Here is a 20,954-nt window from a genome sequence, read left to right as displayed (position 1 = left end):
AACAATACTACTCCCAAAATGGAAACCATATGTTTTGCTGGCAATGAAGTTGTGGCACATTTGACTCTAGCCTCTGTATGTCTGCTGATTTTCCTACCTTTTTGAGATGTTTTTGCACCTCTCTCTAAACTAAAGGGAATACTTGGGTTTTAAAGTCAAAAGTTACAGTATGAAATCATTGTTTTTTAAGAAAAGGAAATGAGACTTCCCCAGTTGCCAGTAATTAAGAATGCCGTTGAGAATTATGGCAGCAATGTCACACACACATTCCCCCAGGGAAGTTCCAAAGGCAGCCCCTGCCAACTGAGCCAAGAGGCACCTTTTAAAGTGGTTCTTCACTTTATCTTTGGGAGGGGAATAGCAACTGGCCCTATCCAGTCACAGCACAGCCTCCCTACAGTGGTTGTTGCCGGGGTCTGCCTTGTGTTTCTTTCTAGATGGTGGGTCCTTTTTGGACAGAGAACCATCTTATTTATGTATTTTTCTAGATAAACTGCTATGAGAACTTTTGTTAAAAAGCAGTGTATAAAGATGTGTAGTAGCAGCGTGTGCCATGGTCTGAACAGAAGCTGTTCTTCAGAGGAAAAGAATCCAACCGTTTGCACACAAAAAAGCTTGCCGGATTTCTTCACCTGCTGTCTGTAGATACATCATTGTAACAAAGTAAGAGATCCAATTGATCAGATGCCAAGAAAAGACGAACGGTAGCTTGCTGGTATTTTGACTATTAAAAGGCTATAAAGGAGCAGATTATAGTCACACTTGCACTTCTCCTGCAGTTATCACAGCAGAGGAAGTCCTCTGTTAAATTTTAAAAACTAAACAACTTATCAGTTGCAGAAGCAAAACTTCAGAGAAAGGACTGGCTGTGCAAATTACCTATGTGTAAACTGATCCTTAATATCATGGCTATACCCTAACAAGAATAATGCAGCATTTAAGCTGCTGTGCATAGAAAAAATAAATAAAAAGCTAATAGAGTTTGATTCTTACAATTAGATTTGATAAAGTGGCATCAGGAAGATGATATGCAAACATTTCAATCTGCTCAGCTGTGGGATGCAAGCCAGCAGTCTGAAAAACAAAAATAGAAGAAAAAGATCTTCTTTTTATTAAAACAAATAAATGAAGAATTCAACCTTTTTAAGTTTACTGTAGCCAGACATCAAATGATACCACCCAAGAAGCTACAGTACAAGAGAGGGCAATGAACCTTCAAGCGCAAAGATACCATAGGCAACTTTTATGGCACTAACATGAACATAATATCAAGTAGAGAACGCCAAACAGCTACACAGGGAAAGAGTTCCAGACAGACAGTTCAGATGTTATGTCTGGCTGACAAGAACAGTTTAACATGGGATAATAATACTCACGGAAGAAGCAGCAGCAATTTCTGTGAGCAAGGATTTCCTCATTCCCAGAATGCCTGCACAAAAGTTGCCATTGCATCTTCCACAAGTACTTTCATAGCAGGTTACACTGCTTACCAGACTGATTATTTGCACAAACAAGCCAGCATATATCAGGTCTAAACTATTAACCTTAAAATTCCTGAAGTTTTATTGTGACTGCCCAACTCGTGTGAAAGCAATCCAATACTGCAAATGCAGAGTACAGATCCAACTACTGCGAAATGCTTCAATAAGAGCAGAATACTAAAAGATCCTACCACTATGGGATCCACTGATTTATTCAAGATTTCCTTTAGCAATACAAGGTCATCATGATGCATAGTAGTGACTTCCCCTTCTTTGAACACAGTGCCAAATCTTCCAGCTCTGCCTGAAATTTGTAGAGCCTGAGATGTTGTAATCGTATCCATTTCCTTCTCTCCCTTCTCATTGACAACCGGCTTAATTAGAGAGTTAAAAATTATTCTTTTTATGCTCCTAGGAAAACAAAAAGGTATAGATTAGATAACTGATGAACAGTGAAGTTACACAAAATACAGCACAGTATAACATTTGCTCTACAGGAACATAATTAACCAAATACGACCCTAGTCAAGCCAATACAGCATCTGACCGAGAATCTGAATGCAAGTCAAGAAAAGATGCAAGACAGAAAATACTGAAAGGCAAAGACCTCTGAATATTCTCAGAAATGCTACAGGTGACCCTCATTATCCATGGACTCTGTAGCCATGGCTTCGCATATCCATAATTGCGTCTTAGAGACCCAGCGGGTAGAAAAATAGGCGAAATTCGCCTATCCACCGTTCTGAGTGGATGGAAATGATTTCCGATGTTATTTCAGGCCACCATTTTCCAGAAGAGAGCCATTGGGCTTAAAAAAAAAACATGAGGGCATTGCTGGAGACCTGGAGAATAAGGTACTGTCCTTGTCTTCTCTTATTTCTGCCCCCTTTGCTTTTGGGGCCTTTTTTTGTTTTTGTTAGGAACCTAACCCCTCAATTCCCATTGACTCAAGGATTCATTATTGGCAGTTTCCGTATTTGCTCCTACAGGTGAGAATGGAACTCCCGTGAACAACAAGGGCCACCTGTACAGGATAAGCAGCAACGAAGAATGCTTCTCACACCTCCCAGTCATATATTTTCTGCCTTCTAATAGATAACTGATAATCATTCAGTAAACATTCTGGGTATGGTAAGAACTTGGATATGTAGTCAAGGCTCACTCACCAGGGCAAATGGTGCACCACTGTCCAACTTGCAGCCATCCCTCAACTCTCTTCCATGCCATGTGGGAAAACATCCATACCCTTGTATACCCTAATTTGGCCAGGCCAGGAGTAGTACAGCTCCAAGTGGCTGTGCCTGCCTCTCCTTCCCTACCCTCACCTATGGCATTCAATCCCCATCACAACTGGAAGGACAGAGAATTGGAGAGGGTTGTTAAGCCTCACTACCAGATGGGTGGTCTCTACAATACAATACAATACCCTCAACTAGCATCTATGGAAAATAAGTTCAGTTATCTAAATAGCCAACCTAAGCATACTTGCACTAGTACCACTCTACTGGTTAACAGCAAAAATGGCTCAACTACCCAATGAAGTGTAACTCTCAGGATACTTACAAATTTAGTCCCATTCCAATGGCATCTGTAGCAACCATGATTTTACATGGATCATCAGGATCATTGAATTTCTTTGCCTGGGTAAGTTTTGTTCCTGAAACAATGCAATCACAGGTATGAAGTAAGTAAAGTGTGTCGTCGAGTTTATTTATTTATTTATTTTATTGTTGCATTTCTATACCGCCTTTCGTTAAAAGACAACCCCAAGGCGGTTTACAAAAGTTAAAAACATACAATAAAAAGACAATAAAAACATCAAGCTAAAAAATATAAAAACATATTAAAAACAGGCATAAAAACAATACAAGTTAGTGTTGACTCCTGGCGACTAGAGTCCTATGGTTTTCTTTGGTAGAATATAGGAGAGGATTACTATTGCCATCTCCCACGCAGGACGAGATGATGCCTTTCAGCATCTTCCTATATCACTGCTGCCCGATAGAGATGTTTTCCATGTCTGGTAAACATACCAGCGGGGATTCGAACCGGCAATCTTATGCTTGCAAAGCAAGTCATTTCCCCACTGCACCATTAGGTGGCTTGCAATCACAGCAATCACAGGTATAGACTGTACTATATAGACCAACAGACATGCTATAACTAAGGATACATTTGCATTGATGGTTTTCCTTTTACTTTAAATACTGTATGTACCATTTACACAGTAACAATTTGCACTGGACAGCAATAAACATCAAAAACATTAGCTTAGAGTCAATTCAGTCATGAAAGTGGCCCACTGAAATCACATTGGAGCATATAGGTTGTTCTCGTATGGAGGCACAATTTGGGCGAATTGGTCTTCCTCATGGAGTGTGATGTACATATGGCCACTGTCTTCAATGATGACAGCAAAACTTTAAGCAGTGTTGATGTCACATCAGCCATGTATATCTCACCACTGCTGATGTCACAGCAGCCACTTACATACCACTCCACATGGATTTGCTAATACATGCAAGTGATGCTTCTGTGCAGACCTCATAGCTCCCAGGTCAACTGTGTAGGGGCTACTAACATGCCCGAACTGGCTTCGTGAATGGTATAATCACTCTTACAGGTAGTCTTCAAGAACTACAAGGAAAGCCTTTCAAAGGATAGAGCAGACATCTCAGGAAGTGCAAATCCTAGTGCTGGCACAGTTAGCACACAACTAGCACACACAGGAGTTGACTGGGCTGCATATTGCTAGCCTGTCTTAAAGCAGTAAATGCAGATCCAGCCCCTTCACATTTAGGGGGCAGATTCTCAAGCCGCCTCTTAAGAAACACTGAACAAAAAAATCAGCTGTGCACAGAAAAATTTACAGAATGACATGCAAAAAAGAAACACATACACCTAAAAGCACCAGGCATAGGAAGTTTGCTTCATGCTGTACATAAATTCAGCAACCAAACACAAAACACACACATATCATCATTACTCTGACATATGTCAGTATTTATGAAAAGAGGTACTCTCCATCCCCAAGACACCCAAACACATATTAAGCACATTTACCTGGCGGAAGGCTTCCATATATAACAGCACATTCCAGTCCCCGTCCTTCAATCTGCCGACTCAATGAATAAATATCATTCTTACTAAAGCAGACAATGCAATCTCCTGGGTGAAGATTATCTAGAGATCCAAGTGCCTGATCCAGTACCTTTATAGGGGTAAGCCTCTTGTAGTTTCTCACCTAGGGACAAATAGCACCATTTATAGTCATAGCCATGACAGAATTGTAATGAGTCAGGGGGAGTGATCAGGAGAGCTACAAAGGCTTGCGCATATGCAATGGTGCTTCCTCCTCCACCACCACCACAAAGTTGTCCCTTATGCTGCAAACAGTTGCAGAAAGTCCCCTAGGTTTCAAATGTAGCTTGCCATGCAGCATCAGAGGAGCGGAGGCAGGGCACAGATCTGCTTCAGCTACTATATGGCCCTTCCTGATCTTTCTCACAGGCCATAAAATGATATGACGATGAAATATGCATTTTCCACAATTCATCAGCTTTTTTCTATACCCCTTTAATGCACAAATATATGTTTAAAAAAACAGGTGTTCAAGATAGCAGACGTTTTGATGTATAACATCAGCCTCAGTCTTATACAAAAGAGGCTGAGTCATGCTCTTAAATACAACTCAGTGTCATGATTCAGCAAAAAGACTGACGGCAATCAGCCAATCCTGTTACAGTGTCAATCCTATTACAAACCCCCAATGTCTCATACTCAGAGGAAGGGAATAAAATTCCCAACCTCACATAACAGGAAGAGCAACAATAGAAGGGAGAAAAAACAACAACATAAAATGAAGTTCATACCCACACTCAATAACCAATGAATTTCATTGCTTCCCTAATTTCTTCTTTGACATATATAGTTGGGTGCAACTGTTCTATATACACGGCTTCCTTGATTTTCCGTTTCCTCACATCCACCTTCACAGCCAAGGAGAATATCTTTGTATTCACTACTCTGCCTTGGTGATGTTCTTTAACATGCACTGCCCACTAGGGATGTGCATAGAACCAGGCAGGGGTGGTTCAACGGCCGGGGGGTGGGGTGCACCTTTAAGAATGGGGGAGGATGCACTTACTCCTCCTGCCTCATTCCCCCCCGTTGGCGCTCTGTTTTGTTAAAGCCCTTCGGGGTGGCAGCATACCTCCCTGCCGCCCCGTCGCTGCATTTCCCAGAAGTGACCGGAAGTAAAAGACACGCCTGCACATAGCAGCCACGGGCGCACGTTGCAGCAGGCACAAACAGGCCATGCATGCGTGCCTGGCGCGTCTTGTTATTTCCGGTCTCTTCCCGGGAGTCACAGCGACGGGATGGCAGGGAGGTAGGCTGCCATCCTGAGGGGCTTTAACAAAACGGAGTGCCAGCAGGGGGAATGCAGCAGGAGGGGGAAATGCACCCTCCCCCACCCTTAAAAGTTCACACACCCCACCGTCAAACCGGCGGAATTGCCTGCTGATCGATCCATGCACAACCCTAGTGCCCACAGTTTTGTTCTGTCTTTGTGCTGTATGTCTGCCAGATGTTCCTTATATCTTATCAGGGGTCGATCTGTTTCCCCAATATAATACTGCATACACTCCAGGCACACCATTTATATATCACCCCCTTTGTCTTACACCTCCACTCCTTATTCTCACAAATTTGACAATCCTCTATTTCACATTTATTGTCATACAGTCTTGATTTTATTAAGTGCTGTCTCAAAGTCATTGGGACTGTACAGATAACATTCACTTCCAGACAGTGTTCCTTCTAACAGGGATTCCCAGATGTTGTTGACTGCAATTCCCAGAATCCCCAGCCAAAGGCCATTGCAGCTGGGGATGCTGGGAGTTGTAGTAAACAACACCTGGGAATCCCTGTTAGAGCGAACACTGCTTCCAGGCCTCATTTCTTTCTCTCTTTCTCAAAGAAGGTTTCTCAAAGAGGCCATAAATCCAGCTACTTAAAATGAAGGATCTTAACTCACTCTCTTTTCTAGGGAAGACAAGTGATTCATTCACCGTACCTTTTCCAGTAGAAAGCTTTTAGATTATATACCCAAAAGATGTGCCCTGAGCAGCAAATGTGCACCTAAAACTGTTAAATGGATTTTTGTTTACAGGTAAGAAAGAAGGGAACCGACTAAAAACAGTACTGTTGCTTATAGTATGTGATCTAGCAAGTTTAATTTTTAGATGCTTTGGTTGTTAGAGAACTGCTATTTCTTAAATGTAAATTGTGAGACAAACACTATAAAGGCACTCACTGCATAGAATACAACTTAGTTAATGTCAAAATGTGTTTAAGGACATTTTGCTTTATCACATGTCAATTCTTGTGGATGACTCATGACATTAACCCACACAAAACAAAGGCATGAGACTAACCTCAACCTCCTCCCCTGTAGTATACATGAGCTCCGTCACCAAATCAATAGCTGCAGCTTCACCACAAACATGGATTTCTTCTGCACAGAGTCCTGGGGAAAAACAACACACATGTGGAATTCAAAAGCAATTGTAAAATAATTTATATGGTTTACATGTACTAAACAACGTAACTACATTACAGTACTTACAAAATTCTAACGATAGCAATGCAGTCTACTGGCCACTTTACTTTGCTTGCCACCAGTCACAGTGAGCAAAACCCAGCAAGTCTTGCCTTGTGCTAGCCTCCAACTTGCCATCAGTTCATTCAAATGCTATGCAGGCTAACCCAAGTCACCTTGTTCAAAACCATAATCGCTAGAAGATTTCTCCCCGTCTCCATTTACATTCCATTTCTCCCCCATCTCTATTTCTCCCCGTCTCCATTTACATTCCATTTTTCAACAATAGTTTGGGATAGAAGAAACAATGGGATCCAAAAGGCCGTATGAGCCTCACTCAGAGTCCTTTGGGTTTCTCAAAGAGCATCTCCTCTTGCAAAATTGCAAACACTTGAGGGTCTGCTGCTCAGTATAAAAAAGATAAGATTTCTAATGGGCATTCCCAAATCCTTGTCTGCACCAAACATAGCTCTTTGGATTACAGACAGTACTATATACCACTCTCATGGAATGCCAGGAAAATGGACTCTTCATTCTGGAAAAACACACACATTGAACAGGTAATGTTCATATTCTAGATCGGCTCTTTCAACAAAATATTTGAGGCTTTAAGGGCAAGATATTTAAGTGACTTTAAATGGATAGAAAACACACCTAAGAGTGCTCGCGTCCAGGCCCAACCCCTAGAAGGATCTTTGATCATCTGAATTTCGTCAATCACAGCCACTTCATCTTAAAAGACAGGAAGTATCATACATGGTAAAAGGCAACTATAAAACAGAACTTCAAAAAGGTACAGTGCAGACATAACAGTTTCGAGAATGAAACAGAAGTAATTTCCATTATGAATTCTTTGAACTGGTTAGTCACACATAGCAAAAGTTGCTTTTATGTTCTCACTTGCCTGACCTGTCAATATGCAACAATATAAATTCTGAAATTAAAATATAGCAAAATACAGTAGACTCTAGTTCAAAACTTGAACATGATATGTTTCAATATGCTTGTAGAACAGCATTTTTCCCCAAGGCATACATACAGGGTGTGTTAGCGCTACACATCTCAATAGTACAGGCAACGTGAGCAGATGGTCTGCCTTCAGCATCAACGCAGACTCGTTCCTCCCCAGTTACCAAGTCACATGGCACATTCTGTAAGATTTTTAAAAAGAAGAAAGAAAAACATTATTTTCTCCAGTGCCAAGGGTATCACATTGAAACATGCAGGCAGGCAAGGTACAGCCTGACAAACCATCTGATATTGTAAGCAATATCTTTTTAAAATATCAAACTCCCTGATTTTCATTTTAAAGTAAATCTAGAAAAAGGGGGAGGGGGGTACAAGCTGAGTAGAGGCTCAAAGGGCAGGTGGAGATGGAGGGAAAGAACTCCCTTCAGTACAAGGGGGAAGGAGTCCCTGAGGGTGGAGAGCAGTGCTCTCTCTCATTTTTTTCCATTTGTGCACGGAATAAGTTTTGTTCTGGGCAGCAGTATCAAGGTAGTGTGTGTGCACTTGCATTCAGAGTGGGACCTTCCAGATTCAAGCTGAGCGGGATCTAAAATTAACTGAGCGGACATAAAAAAACATGAGTGTGCGCGCACATGCACACACCTTAGAGGGAACACTGGTGGAGAGTCAGTCTTGTAGTAACAAGCATGAATTGTCCCTTTGCCAAACAAGATTCACCTTGGTTTGCATTTGTGACTACATGTGAGTACCATCTGCTGTAGGATATTCCCCTGAGGGGCTGGGGATGGGGCTGCAGCTCAGTGGTAGAGGATCTGCTTACATGCAGGAGGTCCCAGTTCACCCTGTGACATCTCCAGGTTGGACTGGAAAAAAACTCCTGCCTGAAATCCTGAAGAGCCGCTGCTAGTCAGCGTGGCCAATACTAAGCTAGGCAGACCGAGGGTCTGACTTGGTATAAGATAGCCACCTGTGTTCCAGTGTCTCTCTACTGTGCCACAGACTAAAATATCTTCAGTTGATAACTTCTGAAGGGTCATCAGATACTGGAACAGACATATCTATCGGCTTGGGGCCGGGGTACCTATCGGACCACATTCGCCCATATTTATTTATTTAACATATTTTTATACCGCCCAAAACATATGCCATATGAATCTGCCAGGGTCCTCTGCTCATTGGCTCAGGCCCTGCTCATGATCCCTCTACTAACAGAGATCTGGTAGGCGGGGACTAGAGGCAGGGCCTTTTTGGTTGTGGCCCCTCGGCTTTGGAACGCCCTCCCTGAAGAGCTTCGCCATGCTCCCTTCCTCGGTATTTTTAAAAAACATCTCAAAATGCACCTTTTAAAGGAGGCTTTTTAATGCTCCACTATTGTTTTGTTATATCTGGTAGGTTCTTTAGCTTTTTATAATTTTCAGTTTTAATTTGAACCTAATAATCATGGCTTTTAATCTGACTTTTAAAAAAAAGTAGTTAAACTTTATTACTTTTATTGTATCTGTGTCTATCTTATTGTTGTCAGCCGCCCCAAGCAGTAGTGCACTGGAGGGGCGGGGCATAAATATTTTTAATTAATTAATTAATTGATTGATTAAATCTATCATCTTTCTACAGCTGAGCCTAAGCTAAGAGCCTTCCCTCAGAAACCCTTGAATGATGTCTCCATCAGCTCAGCTCCTTCCCACACCACAGTCACTCTCCCTTGCTTGAGAGTGACCAGGTTTTCTAGAGAGTGGTAAATTCCCATCCATGGATCAAGACTGTTTAGTTAGCATAAGCATCATGCTTAGGGACACTTTGCTATGAAAATAACCTCTCCCAAACTAGTTCTTGAGCTATAAGAAGCACTGCCTCTTCCACACTGTGTTACACAACCTCAAGAGCAACCAGCTCAACTTAGGCCCCCTCAACTGTTTTATGAACTACAACTCCCATAATCCCCAGCCACAGTGGCCAATAGCCAGGGATTATCGGAATTGTAGGCCAACATCTGCAGGAGAGCTGAAGTTGAGCAGTCCTGCTCTAGAGAAACATGAGGCACTAGCAAATTGTTTGCACAACTATGGAAAGGTTTTCCATTAGCGGATGAGCAACACAGGTGTACTCAGTTATCCGCAAGGGTTCAATTCCCTGCAGATTTCCATGGGTAACGAAACCACATATAATAATGGGAATCAAGGGGTTAGGTTCCTGCACAGGGGGGCGGGGGGCAGGATTCAAAAAACCCCGTGATAATCATGGAAAGAAAATGCCGGTACAGTGAACCGTGGCCCCCATCTGTCCAGCAATGCCCCTCATTTAGCCAATTCTTCCCCCCAAAAAAATCATGGAAAAAATGCCTCCCCTCGCCCTCACTCAACATAACAGCCACAAAAATGGCTCCTTTGAATAAAATACTGGCTGGAAATTACCTCAGAGGTCACTTTCAGCCACCTAGGAACCGTGGATACATGGGTATTAACCCTTTCTGTACCCACATATGGTGAGCTTGGGTGCCCATATTCAGACCGTGGATACGCAGAACCGCAAATTGTGGTACCATGTATAGTGAGGTCCACCTGTATTACAGAGTGGTGCAAATGACTTAGGAGCACGTATTTTCTCACATGTCACAAGCAAAGCAGTCTGGATCATGCCCATGGTCTGAAACACACTTTTTAACAATCTGTCGTACTTTAAGGGGACCTTTGCAATTCTCCAACAGCCACATCTAACCTCCTACAGAATTCCCTATGGCATGAAAACATGATTACAGAAGTAAATGTGAAAATAGATAGCTCACAATTGATTTAATTTCCCTTAAAGTATCAGTTTAAAATACATGTGCAAAAGAGCTACAAATATGCTGTTCACAAAATGCTCCTAACCACAGAACTCAAGAATTCACTAATGCCTCAAACAAAACAAGATAGTCAAAACGAACAAGTTAGTGTACTGAAAATGATAACAAGTTATACTAATTGTATAACATCATATGATCCTCCCCTGATATTCTTGCTTCTCCCTTTCTTCTCTCCACCACTATCATCACCTAGATTATATGCTCTTTGGGGTGCCTATTTTTGGTTTTGCTTCTGCAACAATCTTACATACACTGTAAGCATTATTTCATGAAATTAACAGCACAGTCATTAATTAACATGGAAGCATGCTAACATACTGACAGCATCGTTACTCTTTTGGAAGATTTCATGTGCCAACAGCTTTAAAGGGCCACAGTATATTCCTGATTTTGCTGCTAAATATCTCTGGATTGCATGGTAGGTTTTTCCACTATTTGTAGGGCCAGCATGAAAGACAATTTTTCTCTGGATAGCTCTAGCTTCTGGATACCTAGAACACAAGCACAAAGCAAACTGATTCAATCAATCAATCTTTATTACGGGAACAGACCAGCATAAAGTACATTTTAAAACCTAAGTAGCAATAGATTTTATACTCTTAAGACTATCATAAGATGATTTAAAATATACAATAAGAAATATAAAAGATGCTAAAATACATTACTAACTTAAAATGATTTAAAATATTAAAAATAGGCATGTGATTGCACTAAAAATCTAGCTATGGCTCTAATAAGAGACATAGTAGACGCTGGGATACATTTTGATTTAACTACAACTGCAATAAGAAGCATAGGAATAAACCATGCAGCAGTACCCTAGATCGTGTTGCATGCTTATAAAGTAAGAAAAGGTTTTAAAAGATTTCAAACATATAAAATCATGACAGTCATTTAAAATAATAAGAGCTAATATGTGTTAAAAGGATATCATATAATATACACAAAAATATAAGCCAGTAAAATAGTAGCCAGGACAAACAGGTTGCTCACCTGTAACTGATCATCTGATAGTGATCCGTTGATATCCATTAGAAAGGGTTATGCGCCTGCGCAGAAGCCTCTCAATGTCGAGTTTTACAGCTCCTTTTCAGTGCCTGTATCCCACCCCATGTGACCACGTGGCTATTTAAGGTGGGAGGAAGCGCAGGCACCTCAGTTGCTTGAAGACTGCCAAAGCAGTCGAGTAAGCAGGTAAGTTCTACTATAGCAAGGTAAGTACTACTGTGGAGGGGAAGTTCGGGAGGGTCTAATGGATATCAACGGATCACTAACAGATCATCAGTTACAGGTGAGCAACCTGTTTATCTGGGTCGTGATCCATTGAATCCATTAGAATGGGTGTTTAGTTAGCACCATAAGGAGGAGGGAGCAGTAGAGTTATTGCAACACCCTTGAGGACACCTCTCCCAAAATTTGCTTCCACAACAGACCGTAAGTCTATCGCGTAGTGTGTTACAAATAGTTGTTCAGAAGATCATGTAGCAGCCTTACAAATGTCTTGAAACAATATTCCAGACAGGTGCGCAGCCGAAGCACCATAAGCTCTCGTGGAATGCACCTTGATGGTCTTTGGTGGTCTAACTTTCTGTAGAGAGTACGCCAGATGGATGGCTTCGACAATCCAGTGCGATAGTCGAAGCCTGGACAATGCCTGCCCTATGTTCACTCCCTTATAAGCAACAAATAGTCTCCTTGATGAGCAGAAAGGCTTAGTCTTTGAAAGGTAATAGAGAAGCGGCCTTCGCACATCCAGGGAATGCAGGGCCTTTTCCAACTGAGTGGTCAGCAACTTAAAGAAGATAGGAAGCACCACGTCTTGATTGATGTGGAAGTCTGTCACAATCTTTGGCAAAAAGGTGATATCCAGCTGGAGGAGAACTTTATCCGGGTAGAATCGGCCATAAGGGACATCCATTCGAAGGGCTGTAAGTTCACTCACCCTCCGAGCTGTGGTGATAGCCACTAGAAAAGCTGTTTTCAAGAATGCCAGCTTCACCGTTGCGGAACGCATGGGTTCGAAGGGCGGTTCAGTTAGAGCAGAGAGGACCAGCGAGATGCTCCACTGTTCAAGAGGTTTTCGGATGGGAGGATAAATATTAGTGAGGCCTTTCAGGAAGCTCTTGCATGAGGGATGGGAGAACACTGTTTTCCCATCCCAGCCTGGATGCCGAGATGAAAGAGCAGCCAAGTGAATCTTGATTGACAAGTTCGATAGCTTTGCCGATTTTAGAGAGATCAAATAAAGCAGGATATCACAGACAGAGGCCTCCTTAGGGTGGAAAGCATAGTGAGAAGTTTAGATAGCAAATCTTTTCCATTTGCTAGCATAGTTTCTTCTTGTAGATGGCTTTCGCTGATTTAGCATGACTCGTTTCAGCAGTCGATCTTCCACACTGTTAGTTGCAGGGTGAGCACTTCCGGATGTAGAAGGCGCCTGTTTTCCTGAATCAGGAGATCTGGACGGTTCAGAAGTCTCTGATAAGTCGAAGCTAGTTTGAGTAGATGTGGAAACCATGCTTGGCGGGGCCACCAAGGCGTGATCAGGATGCACTTCACATGGCCTGTTAGAAGACGTGCCACAACTCTGCTCACAAGAGGCAGAGGGGGGGGAACATGTAAGTCCACTGTTCCGACCAGTCCATCTGGAAAGCATCTCCCAAAGACTGGGGGACGTGGCTCGCTCTCGAGCAGAATAGCCTACATTTTGTGTTCTGTGCTGTAGCAAATAAGTCGACCTCCAGGTGACCCCAGAGTAGGAATATCTTGCGCAGGTATGTGTCGTTCAGTTCCCACTCGTGTTGGGTTTCCGTGGAGAATGAACAACTGAGGCCATCCGCCAGTATGTTGTCTGTGCCCTTGATGTGGATGGCTATTGGGGTGATGCTGTTCTTGATACACCAATGCCAGATCTGAATGCTCAGGGCACACAGCGACCTGGAGACTGTTCTGCCCTGTCTGTTCAGGTAGGCGATGGCGGTAGTGTTGTCCAAGTGTAGTTGTACTACCCTCCCTCTTAGCATCGGGAGGAAAGCTTTCATGGCTTGGAAAACTGCCAGTAGCTCCAGGAAGTTTATGTGGAACTGGCATTGGGGTCGGGACCAAAGAACTTGTGCCACTGTGGCATTGCAATGACCACCCCAACCTTGGAGCGAAGCATTCATCGTGACCCACACAGATGGGGCCTGCACTTGAAAAGGCATTCCTCTGAGCAAGTTGAGCCGTCTCATCCACCAAGAGAGGGATCGTAGGATTGGTAGAGATAGACATAGTTGCATTGCTGGGCTGTCTCTGTTTAGGCAAAAAGAAGACAGGAACTACAACTGAAGCTTTTGCATTTTCAACCGGGTGCAGCATACAGTTGACTTGCAGGAGGCCATCAGGCCTAGCAAACAATGTATCTGACAAGCTGTTTGCATGGGATTGTGTTGAAACTCCTGAACCATTAGTGCTATGGTCTGGTAGCGTTCCTCTAGCAAGAACGCTCTCCCCGCATCTGCATCCAGTATTGCGCCAATGTAAGATATGGTGGACACTGGGGTCAGGTGAGACTTATTCCTAGATCTTGGAGAAGGCCCAACATGTACTGAATCAGCAAAAGAAACTCTTTTTTGTCTCTGGATGTCAGCAGCCAGTCTGGGGAACTGGGGTGCCTGCGCTTCCTCCTGCCTTAAATAGCCACGTGGTCATGTGGGGCAGGGCATAGGCGCCGAAAAGGAGCTGTAAAACTCGACACCAAGAGGCTTCCACACAGGCGCAGAACCCATTCAAATGGATTCAATGGATCATGACTCAGATATTGTGGGTCTATAGGTTGTTGGGCTGTCGCACTAAGGCAGTAGCCGTGGCCATCCTCTAGTTCATAGAGGTGGGCTCCGGGCATGCGTGATATTAATCGCTGAAACAAACTGATTAATCAACACCTCATTTTGTAGCATGAGTTATCTAGCCTTTTCTTTAAAAATGATTTGAATTCTTAAGTGGTTCTAAAAAAATCATCTGAGAAAGAGGAAGAAAACTTCCAAAAGGTACAAAACACATTTTATTATCTGGATAAAAGCTGTATGCAAGATTTGAACATTACTGCTCTTCCTTAAGGAACTTATCTTCTTGTCCATCAGCAGCAATCTGAGCTGTTCATTTGGTCAAGAAGATAGCTTCGTCTTCTTTCTTGCATTATTATGAGGTGTGGTCTACTTTCATATGCAACAAATTCATTAATAATACATTTTCAACACAATTTCTCAAATATTCCAGACACAACTAAATAAACTTAGCTACTCATAAATATTTTACTACTGGTTTTTTAAAATCAAAAGCACTTGTTCAAAAGTAACTGATTTAAAATTAGACTCACTGAGCTCAATTAAGCATCCTTACTGACAACTGGTATGTTATTTTGCTTTTTTACTGCTTAACACAATTTAATGCTTACTGAGTTACTTTGTATGCATAAAGTAGAGCTTCCTTTACAAAACACTAATCTGAAGACAAAGTAGAGACAACAAGATTATTGGGAAGAACTACCTTGTACAGATTTTTATTTTTAATTCTTGAGTTAAGTTTATTTATAAAAAGACATCAGACTAAAATGGTTCATGAAAATTTGGCACAAGAAGCTTTTTTTGTAAACCACCTAGAGCTATTTTGAGTGGGTGGTACAGAAATATAATGAATAAATAAAATAGTAAAAACAAGTTTGAGAAGCCAGCATCTATATTATTATTTCTCCAAGACAGGCCATGCGTGGGGACATGGTAGAAAGGAAGCGATTGGCTGACAGAGTTTGCAAGCAGAAGCACCTGATTGGGCAGTGGGGATTCCATATGCAGATAGGGAGAAGAAGCCTGTGAGAACAGAAGCACCATGGTGATTGGGCAGTGGGGATTCCATATGCAGATAGGGAGGAGGAGCCTGTGGCACTGTGGTGATTGGGCAGTGGGGATTCCATATGCAGATAGGGAGGAGGAGCCTGTGATGGTTAAGGTCAGTTGGAATGCAACTGTTACTGGTCGGAAGATGTTCTTGATTGCAGAGGAGAGGAATCCATATATATACACAAGGATAGCAGGCAAGGGTCTACAAAAAGATGTGTAATGAGGGAGGAAGGAGCCCCTTCAGGAGAAGGAGGATGCCGTTGTGTGAATTAAATGAGGAAACAAGATGAACAAAATCTGTTAACTCAGGGAGGGAGGGAGGGAGGGAGAGAAAAAACATGAAGGGAGGGGAAAGAAAGAGTGGGGAAGAGCGAGTGGAGGAGAGAGAAAGAGAACAAGAAGGGAGGGGGAAGAGACAGAAGGAGGGCAAGGGATGGGACCGAGCCTGTCAGCAGCCTGAGGGGAATGAGCGGCCATGGCAGCACGAGCAGCAAGGAAGGGCCCAGTCAACCACTGTTTGGGGCTACCGAGGCCATTGTCAGAGGGAGGCAGGCAAGCAAGGGATGGATCCGGGCCTGTCAGCGGCCTGAGGGGAACGAGCAGCCATGGTGGTGGCAGAAGCGAAGTTGATGCTCCTGGAGGAAGGAGCAGGAATGGGGTTCGGGTGAGGGTAGGGAGGTCTCTGGAGATAGGGGGCTGGAGCTTGGCCAATAGGTGGCAGCAATGCTGCAGCCACGACCAAGAAGGGTGAGGGTGAAGGAAGCAACGGGATGGAGGAGGAGCAAGAGTGCAGCTCAGGTGAAGGTGGGGAGATCTCTGAGGTGAGGGGAGCAATCAAGTACTAACGCGCAGATCCTCTAGAGCGTGCAAGAGTTCCAGCATTGAAGTGGAGAGAAATAATGGTGGTGGTCAGGATGAAGAGGTGGAGGGCCGGCAGACGAAGCCCCTCCGGCCAGGAAGAGGAGACAGTGGTGGGGAGAAATATTGGCGGCGGCGAGGAGGTGGGCAGACGGCGGGCAAAGCCCTACCAGCCGGGAGGAGGAGGTGGGAGGCGGAATGGCCTGGCCCTGGCCTGCCCAATGAGGAGAGTGCGGGGGGGAGGGGAGAGGGCGCGAGCCAGCTGCGGGGGGGAGGGGAGAGGGCGCGAGCCAGCTGCGGGGGGAGGGGAGAGGGCGCGAGCCAGCTGCGGGGGGGGAGCGAGCAAGCGAGCTGCGGGGGTATACCACAGACTCAGTGCACAACTGTACAGATGCTCTGTGCGGGGTCAGCTAGTGAATTACTATTTCACTAAGATCAAAGTACTGCAGGAACCATCCAGAAACCAGATCTTCCTGTCAATGTCCAATTAAGATTTATGGCCCTTAGTTTCACATTTCAGAGCTTTAAAAATGCCCAAAGACAGAAATATGCATAATCTCCTCATCATCAGGGTCTCATCTAGTGATGATGATTTTGTGCTCTACAACTCAGACTGCATTCCTATGCATGCTTACTTGAGAATACATCCCACTGAACTCAATGGAACTTACAAATAAATATTCACAGGATACGAATTCTAGGGTGTAATCCAGAAACACGCAAGTGTCACTGGGGAATACACCTATAGACATTTTGTGTTTGAAACTTCATTAAATCTCACATCAATATCCAAAGTTTGAAACTGAAGCATGAAGCTCTTAATAAAAATATTTCAAATAAATGTTTGAAATCAATCCCCAATCCATAGTAACACAAAGCAGAATTCAACACTTGATGGAACATGATGAACATGTCAGAACACAAAAACATATATTGCAGCAAGTAATCATATGATGCGCTATAGGTGATTTTAAAAACTAACCAGTTGGGTGGCAATCTTAAATCACTGATTTTACGCAGATCATCCATACATTCCAGCATAGGAAATATTTGCTTAGCGTGCCTCATGAAAAATGGAAACAGATCATCAACGTGCCCTGGAACAGAGAAACAGAGGGATGTATAAAAATGTAAAGTACTATACAACGGAGCATTTAGAATAATCTGTAATCTTCTTAAATTTAGTTTGATAGATTTTGGCAATGAATAATTCTTCATACCCTTAAAAAACTCATTTGGGGAGATACAAATAATTTACAGTCTCATCACAACAAAAAATGAAATCCAAATAAAACAAGATATACACTGTTTCAAGTCATTAAAATGATTTTTGGACAAAGATAAAATATATGCCGTTGGGAATAAATAATTTCTGGCATGCTTGGAGGTATTCTCTCTTTTACACAAACTTTTCTTCCTTGAAGATCTACTTGCAACATTTCATACAGGTGGACCTCGTTATCCGTGGGGTAATCTCGCAGATTACTGGACGTAACAAAACCATGGATAACGAGGCATTAAAGTCAATGTGATAACGGGAGTTAGGTTCCTGAACTGCAAAGATATCACTAAAAAGTGGTTAAAAAAACCCCGTGAAAATGGGCCAAATAAAGTGCCCTAACGAGTTTATTGATGGACTCCGCCCAGGTCCCAAAGTCCCCCAAAAATCATGGGTGGTTTTTTGTTTTAATCTAAATGAGCCACAAAATGGCTCCTGCACTCAAAAGTGGCTAGAAATGACCTCAAAGGTCATTTCCGGCCACCCCCAACCCACAGATATGCAAGGTTAACTCCTTTTTCACTGACTCCCCGTGTATGCCGAGGTCAGGTGTCAATTACCCAACCACGAATACGCAAATCTGCAGATGGCAAAGTTCTCGTGTACTACCCAATAGTGCACACAGGTTAAATAATAGACTCCAAAGACAAAGGTTCGTGTGCTTCTATTGTTTTAATGAAGAAGTTCCCTCAAAAGTATTTCAAGGGATTTGGGTCACAATCCAGAGCGTGGATGGCAGGTGAACAATGAATGAACAGTGGGGGACAGAGCAGTCTGGGCCAGCCAACTCTTCACCAGATGCCTGACTCACCCAAAGTGCAACTACAAGCAGACATTTACTTCTGGTATAGAGGCTCTGTAATTAGGTGCCCCAAAGCGAGAAGCAGAAGGCCCTGGGTGCACTACTGTTTGCCTGGCAAGTGGGACCATACAAACCTTGTCCTCCATGCAAGGCACAACTATTCAGACTGCATTATTGACCATTCTTGGACAATAATTGTCCACTTGCTGCACTTTAGGTTAGAGCTAATGCTAAGGAAAAACTGGTGTAGTGTCATAGTACCAGAATGAAGAGACTGAAAACAATAATTTACTAATGTTCCCATTATTAAAATTATTCAAAATGCTTATGTGCATAAGGAACCAGGTGGTCGCCTAGAGCACCAAGCGGGGAGGGGCGCCGATGGCCTGGGTCATGTGCTACCTGTTGTCAAGGTCTGGCCAGCTGCTAGGGAAGTTCACGAAGCAAGCGGAGCTGCTGAAATCGGATACGGCTTGGCTGAACGCTGTCGACAAGAATGTTGAGTAACGTTGATTCTCAGCAATGAGTAGGAGGCTGGAGATGTGATTTATAGAGCAAGCCGAGAGCTCCCAGCTGGTAGGAATTCAAGGCTTGCCAGCCCTCAGCAACAGGCGTTTGCTCCTCCTAACAGCCTCTAATTGCGTTCTACGTCTCATGAGCCTGCGCTGTTGTGGAGTCAGTGGTGTTTCATTGCTTAGCTCTTCTTCGCATTGGTCCCCCACGCCTTCCGCTGACTCAGGTTGCCGTGCCTGCTCTAAATCATTAGTTGGATCTACCACAGCCATTTCATGAACGCTGACAGCCGGGCTCTGCCCCTCAGACACTCCTGAATCGGCTGGAAAGTTGACAGCTTCCCCTTCCTCCTCGCTGTCGGAGCTTGAGGGCGAGTGAGCCAACAGGTGCTCGCCATCCCTGCTGCCCGCCTGCATGGCCACCTGTTTCACCCCCTCACCTACTGTTCCTGCCACTGGCCTGTGTGGCGCATTATAATGATGTTGCCACAGTATGCAGTGATAGCATTATCACACACCATGGCAGGCTGGCTGCCCAGAAGCAGCCAGCAGGAGCTGCAGGTGGAGGCGGCGAGGAGAACTGCTTGCTCTTCTCACCACCTACGCCAGCTGCAGCGCACTTTAATAATGATGCCATGGTGAAGGCATTATAACATGCCTCAGCAGGCCAGCTGTAGCAGGAATGGTGGGTGGAGGCTGAGACGAGAGCAAGCAGGCAGGCAAAGAGGACTACCCACCTGGCAATCTCCCTGCCCACCCACTGGGAGGCACCTACAGGGGCAGCCACGCGGGGGGCACCCCCAATCCTTGGGCCAGCCCTGCGCACAGGTAATACACTTGAGCTCATTCCAGTAGCAGTACAATAAGAAACTGAAGTGATGAAAGACAAACAAGTGCTATGGTGACAAGCTTTCAAACTAAAAGCGATTAAAGATCCTGAAACTTCTGGACAATGGGAGATTCCAGAGGGAGCACAGCCATCTATTAAGCGGTTGTCACAAAAACAACTGAGCCAGGTGGCACCTTACAGATTTATTTATTTATTTGAGGCACAAAATGAACACATGAAGCCTCATACAGAGTTACGATTATTGGTCCATCTAGCTCAGTATTATCTACACTGACTTGTGGAGACTCTCTAGAGATTTTTAGGTGTCACCAAGCTTTGTTTTAGAAGACTACAATTCACACTGTTTCTCTCATTCAGTATATGCATATTAAAGACAATATGCAGGTTCCCAGTTTTAAACACCATCCACACAGCACCAATTTCAAGTATTTAATAGGCTGCTGAAGGACTATTGGCTTGTGGCTAAGATGAGATATGAATGAGTCCTCTCTTAGCCTCTAGATACTACACCACACCAGCAAAGGACCCAACCCTACAAAATTTCCAAGCAATGCTAAGACCATTAATAATATTTACCAGCTATATAAGGAGAAATCTTTAAAGAATGTTTATCAAAGTCATTTGTTATTCTATATGTTTACCTGCACCACAGCATATATCACTTAGAATAATGTGCACATCAGGACTCAAAGAACCTGACTCCATAATGTATTTCCTAAAGCTTATGAACGCTTGATGAAAGAGACGAGCTGTAAAGGGAACAGAAACAAACAAGAGTTCAGGACTACACATACAGTTCCATTCCTTTAATGGAGATCAAAATCTTAAGACGAATATACCCCAGGAGCTAACTTGAGGTTCTCCAACTGCCAGTTATATCCC

General features: G+C 43.5%; 1 protein-coding gene across 1 annotated transcript in view; it reads right to left on the bottom strand.

The window, feature by feature from the left end:
- SUPV3L1 (Suv3 like RNA helicase) overlaps window positions 1–20,954 on the bottom strand; it is a 33,662-nt gene that overhangs the window by 7,110 nt on the left and 5,598 nt on the right. The window contains exons 3-12 of the mRNA XM_053305596.1: window positions 20,714–20,821; window positions 17,612–17,726; window positions 11,217–11,385; window positions 8,123–8,234; window positions 7,738–7,815; window positions 6,920–7,011; window positions 4,545–4,725; window positions 3,045–3,138; window positions 1,673–1,892; window positions 994–1,074 (exon numbers count right to left, since the gene is read on the bottom strand). Of these exons, the coding sequence (XP_053161571.1) occupies window positions 994–1,074; window positions 1,673–1,892; window positions 3,045–3,138; window positions 4,545–4,725; window positions 6,920–7,011; window positions 7,738–7,815; window positions 8,123–8,234; window positions 11,217–11,385; window positions 17,612–17,726; window positions 20,714–20,821 (1,250 nt within the window). The remainder of the gene's footprint in view (window positions 1–993; window positions 1,075–1,672; window positions 1,893–3,044; window positions 3,139–4,544; window positions 4,726–6,919; window positions 7,012–7,737; window positions 7,816–8,122; window positions 8,235–11,216; window positions 11,386–17,611; window positions 17,727–20,713; window positions 20,822–20,954) is intronic.

Source organism: Hemicordylus capensis, chromosome 3, assembly GCF_027244095.1.
Source record: "Hemicordylus capensis ecotype Gifberg chromosome 3, rHemCap1.1.pri, whole genome shotgun sequence".
Lineage (NCBI taxonomy): Eukaryota > Metazoa > Chordata > Lepidosauria > Squamata > Cordylidae > Hemicordylus > Hemicordylus capensis.
The sequence above is the reverse complement of the archived record's forward strand: the minus strand, read 5'-3'. Positions and strand labels throughout refer to the sequence as shown.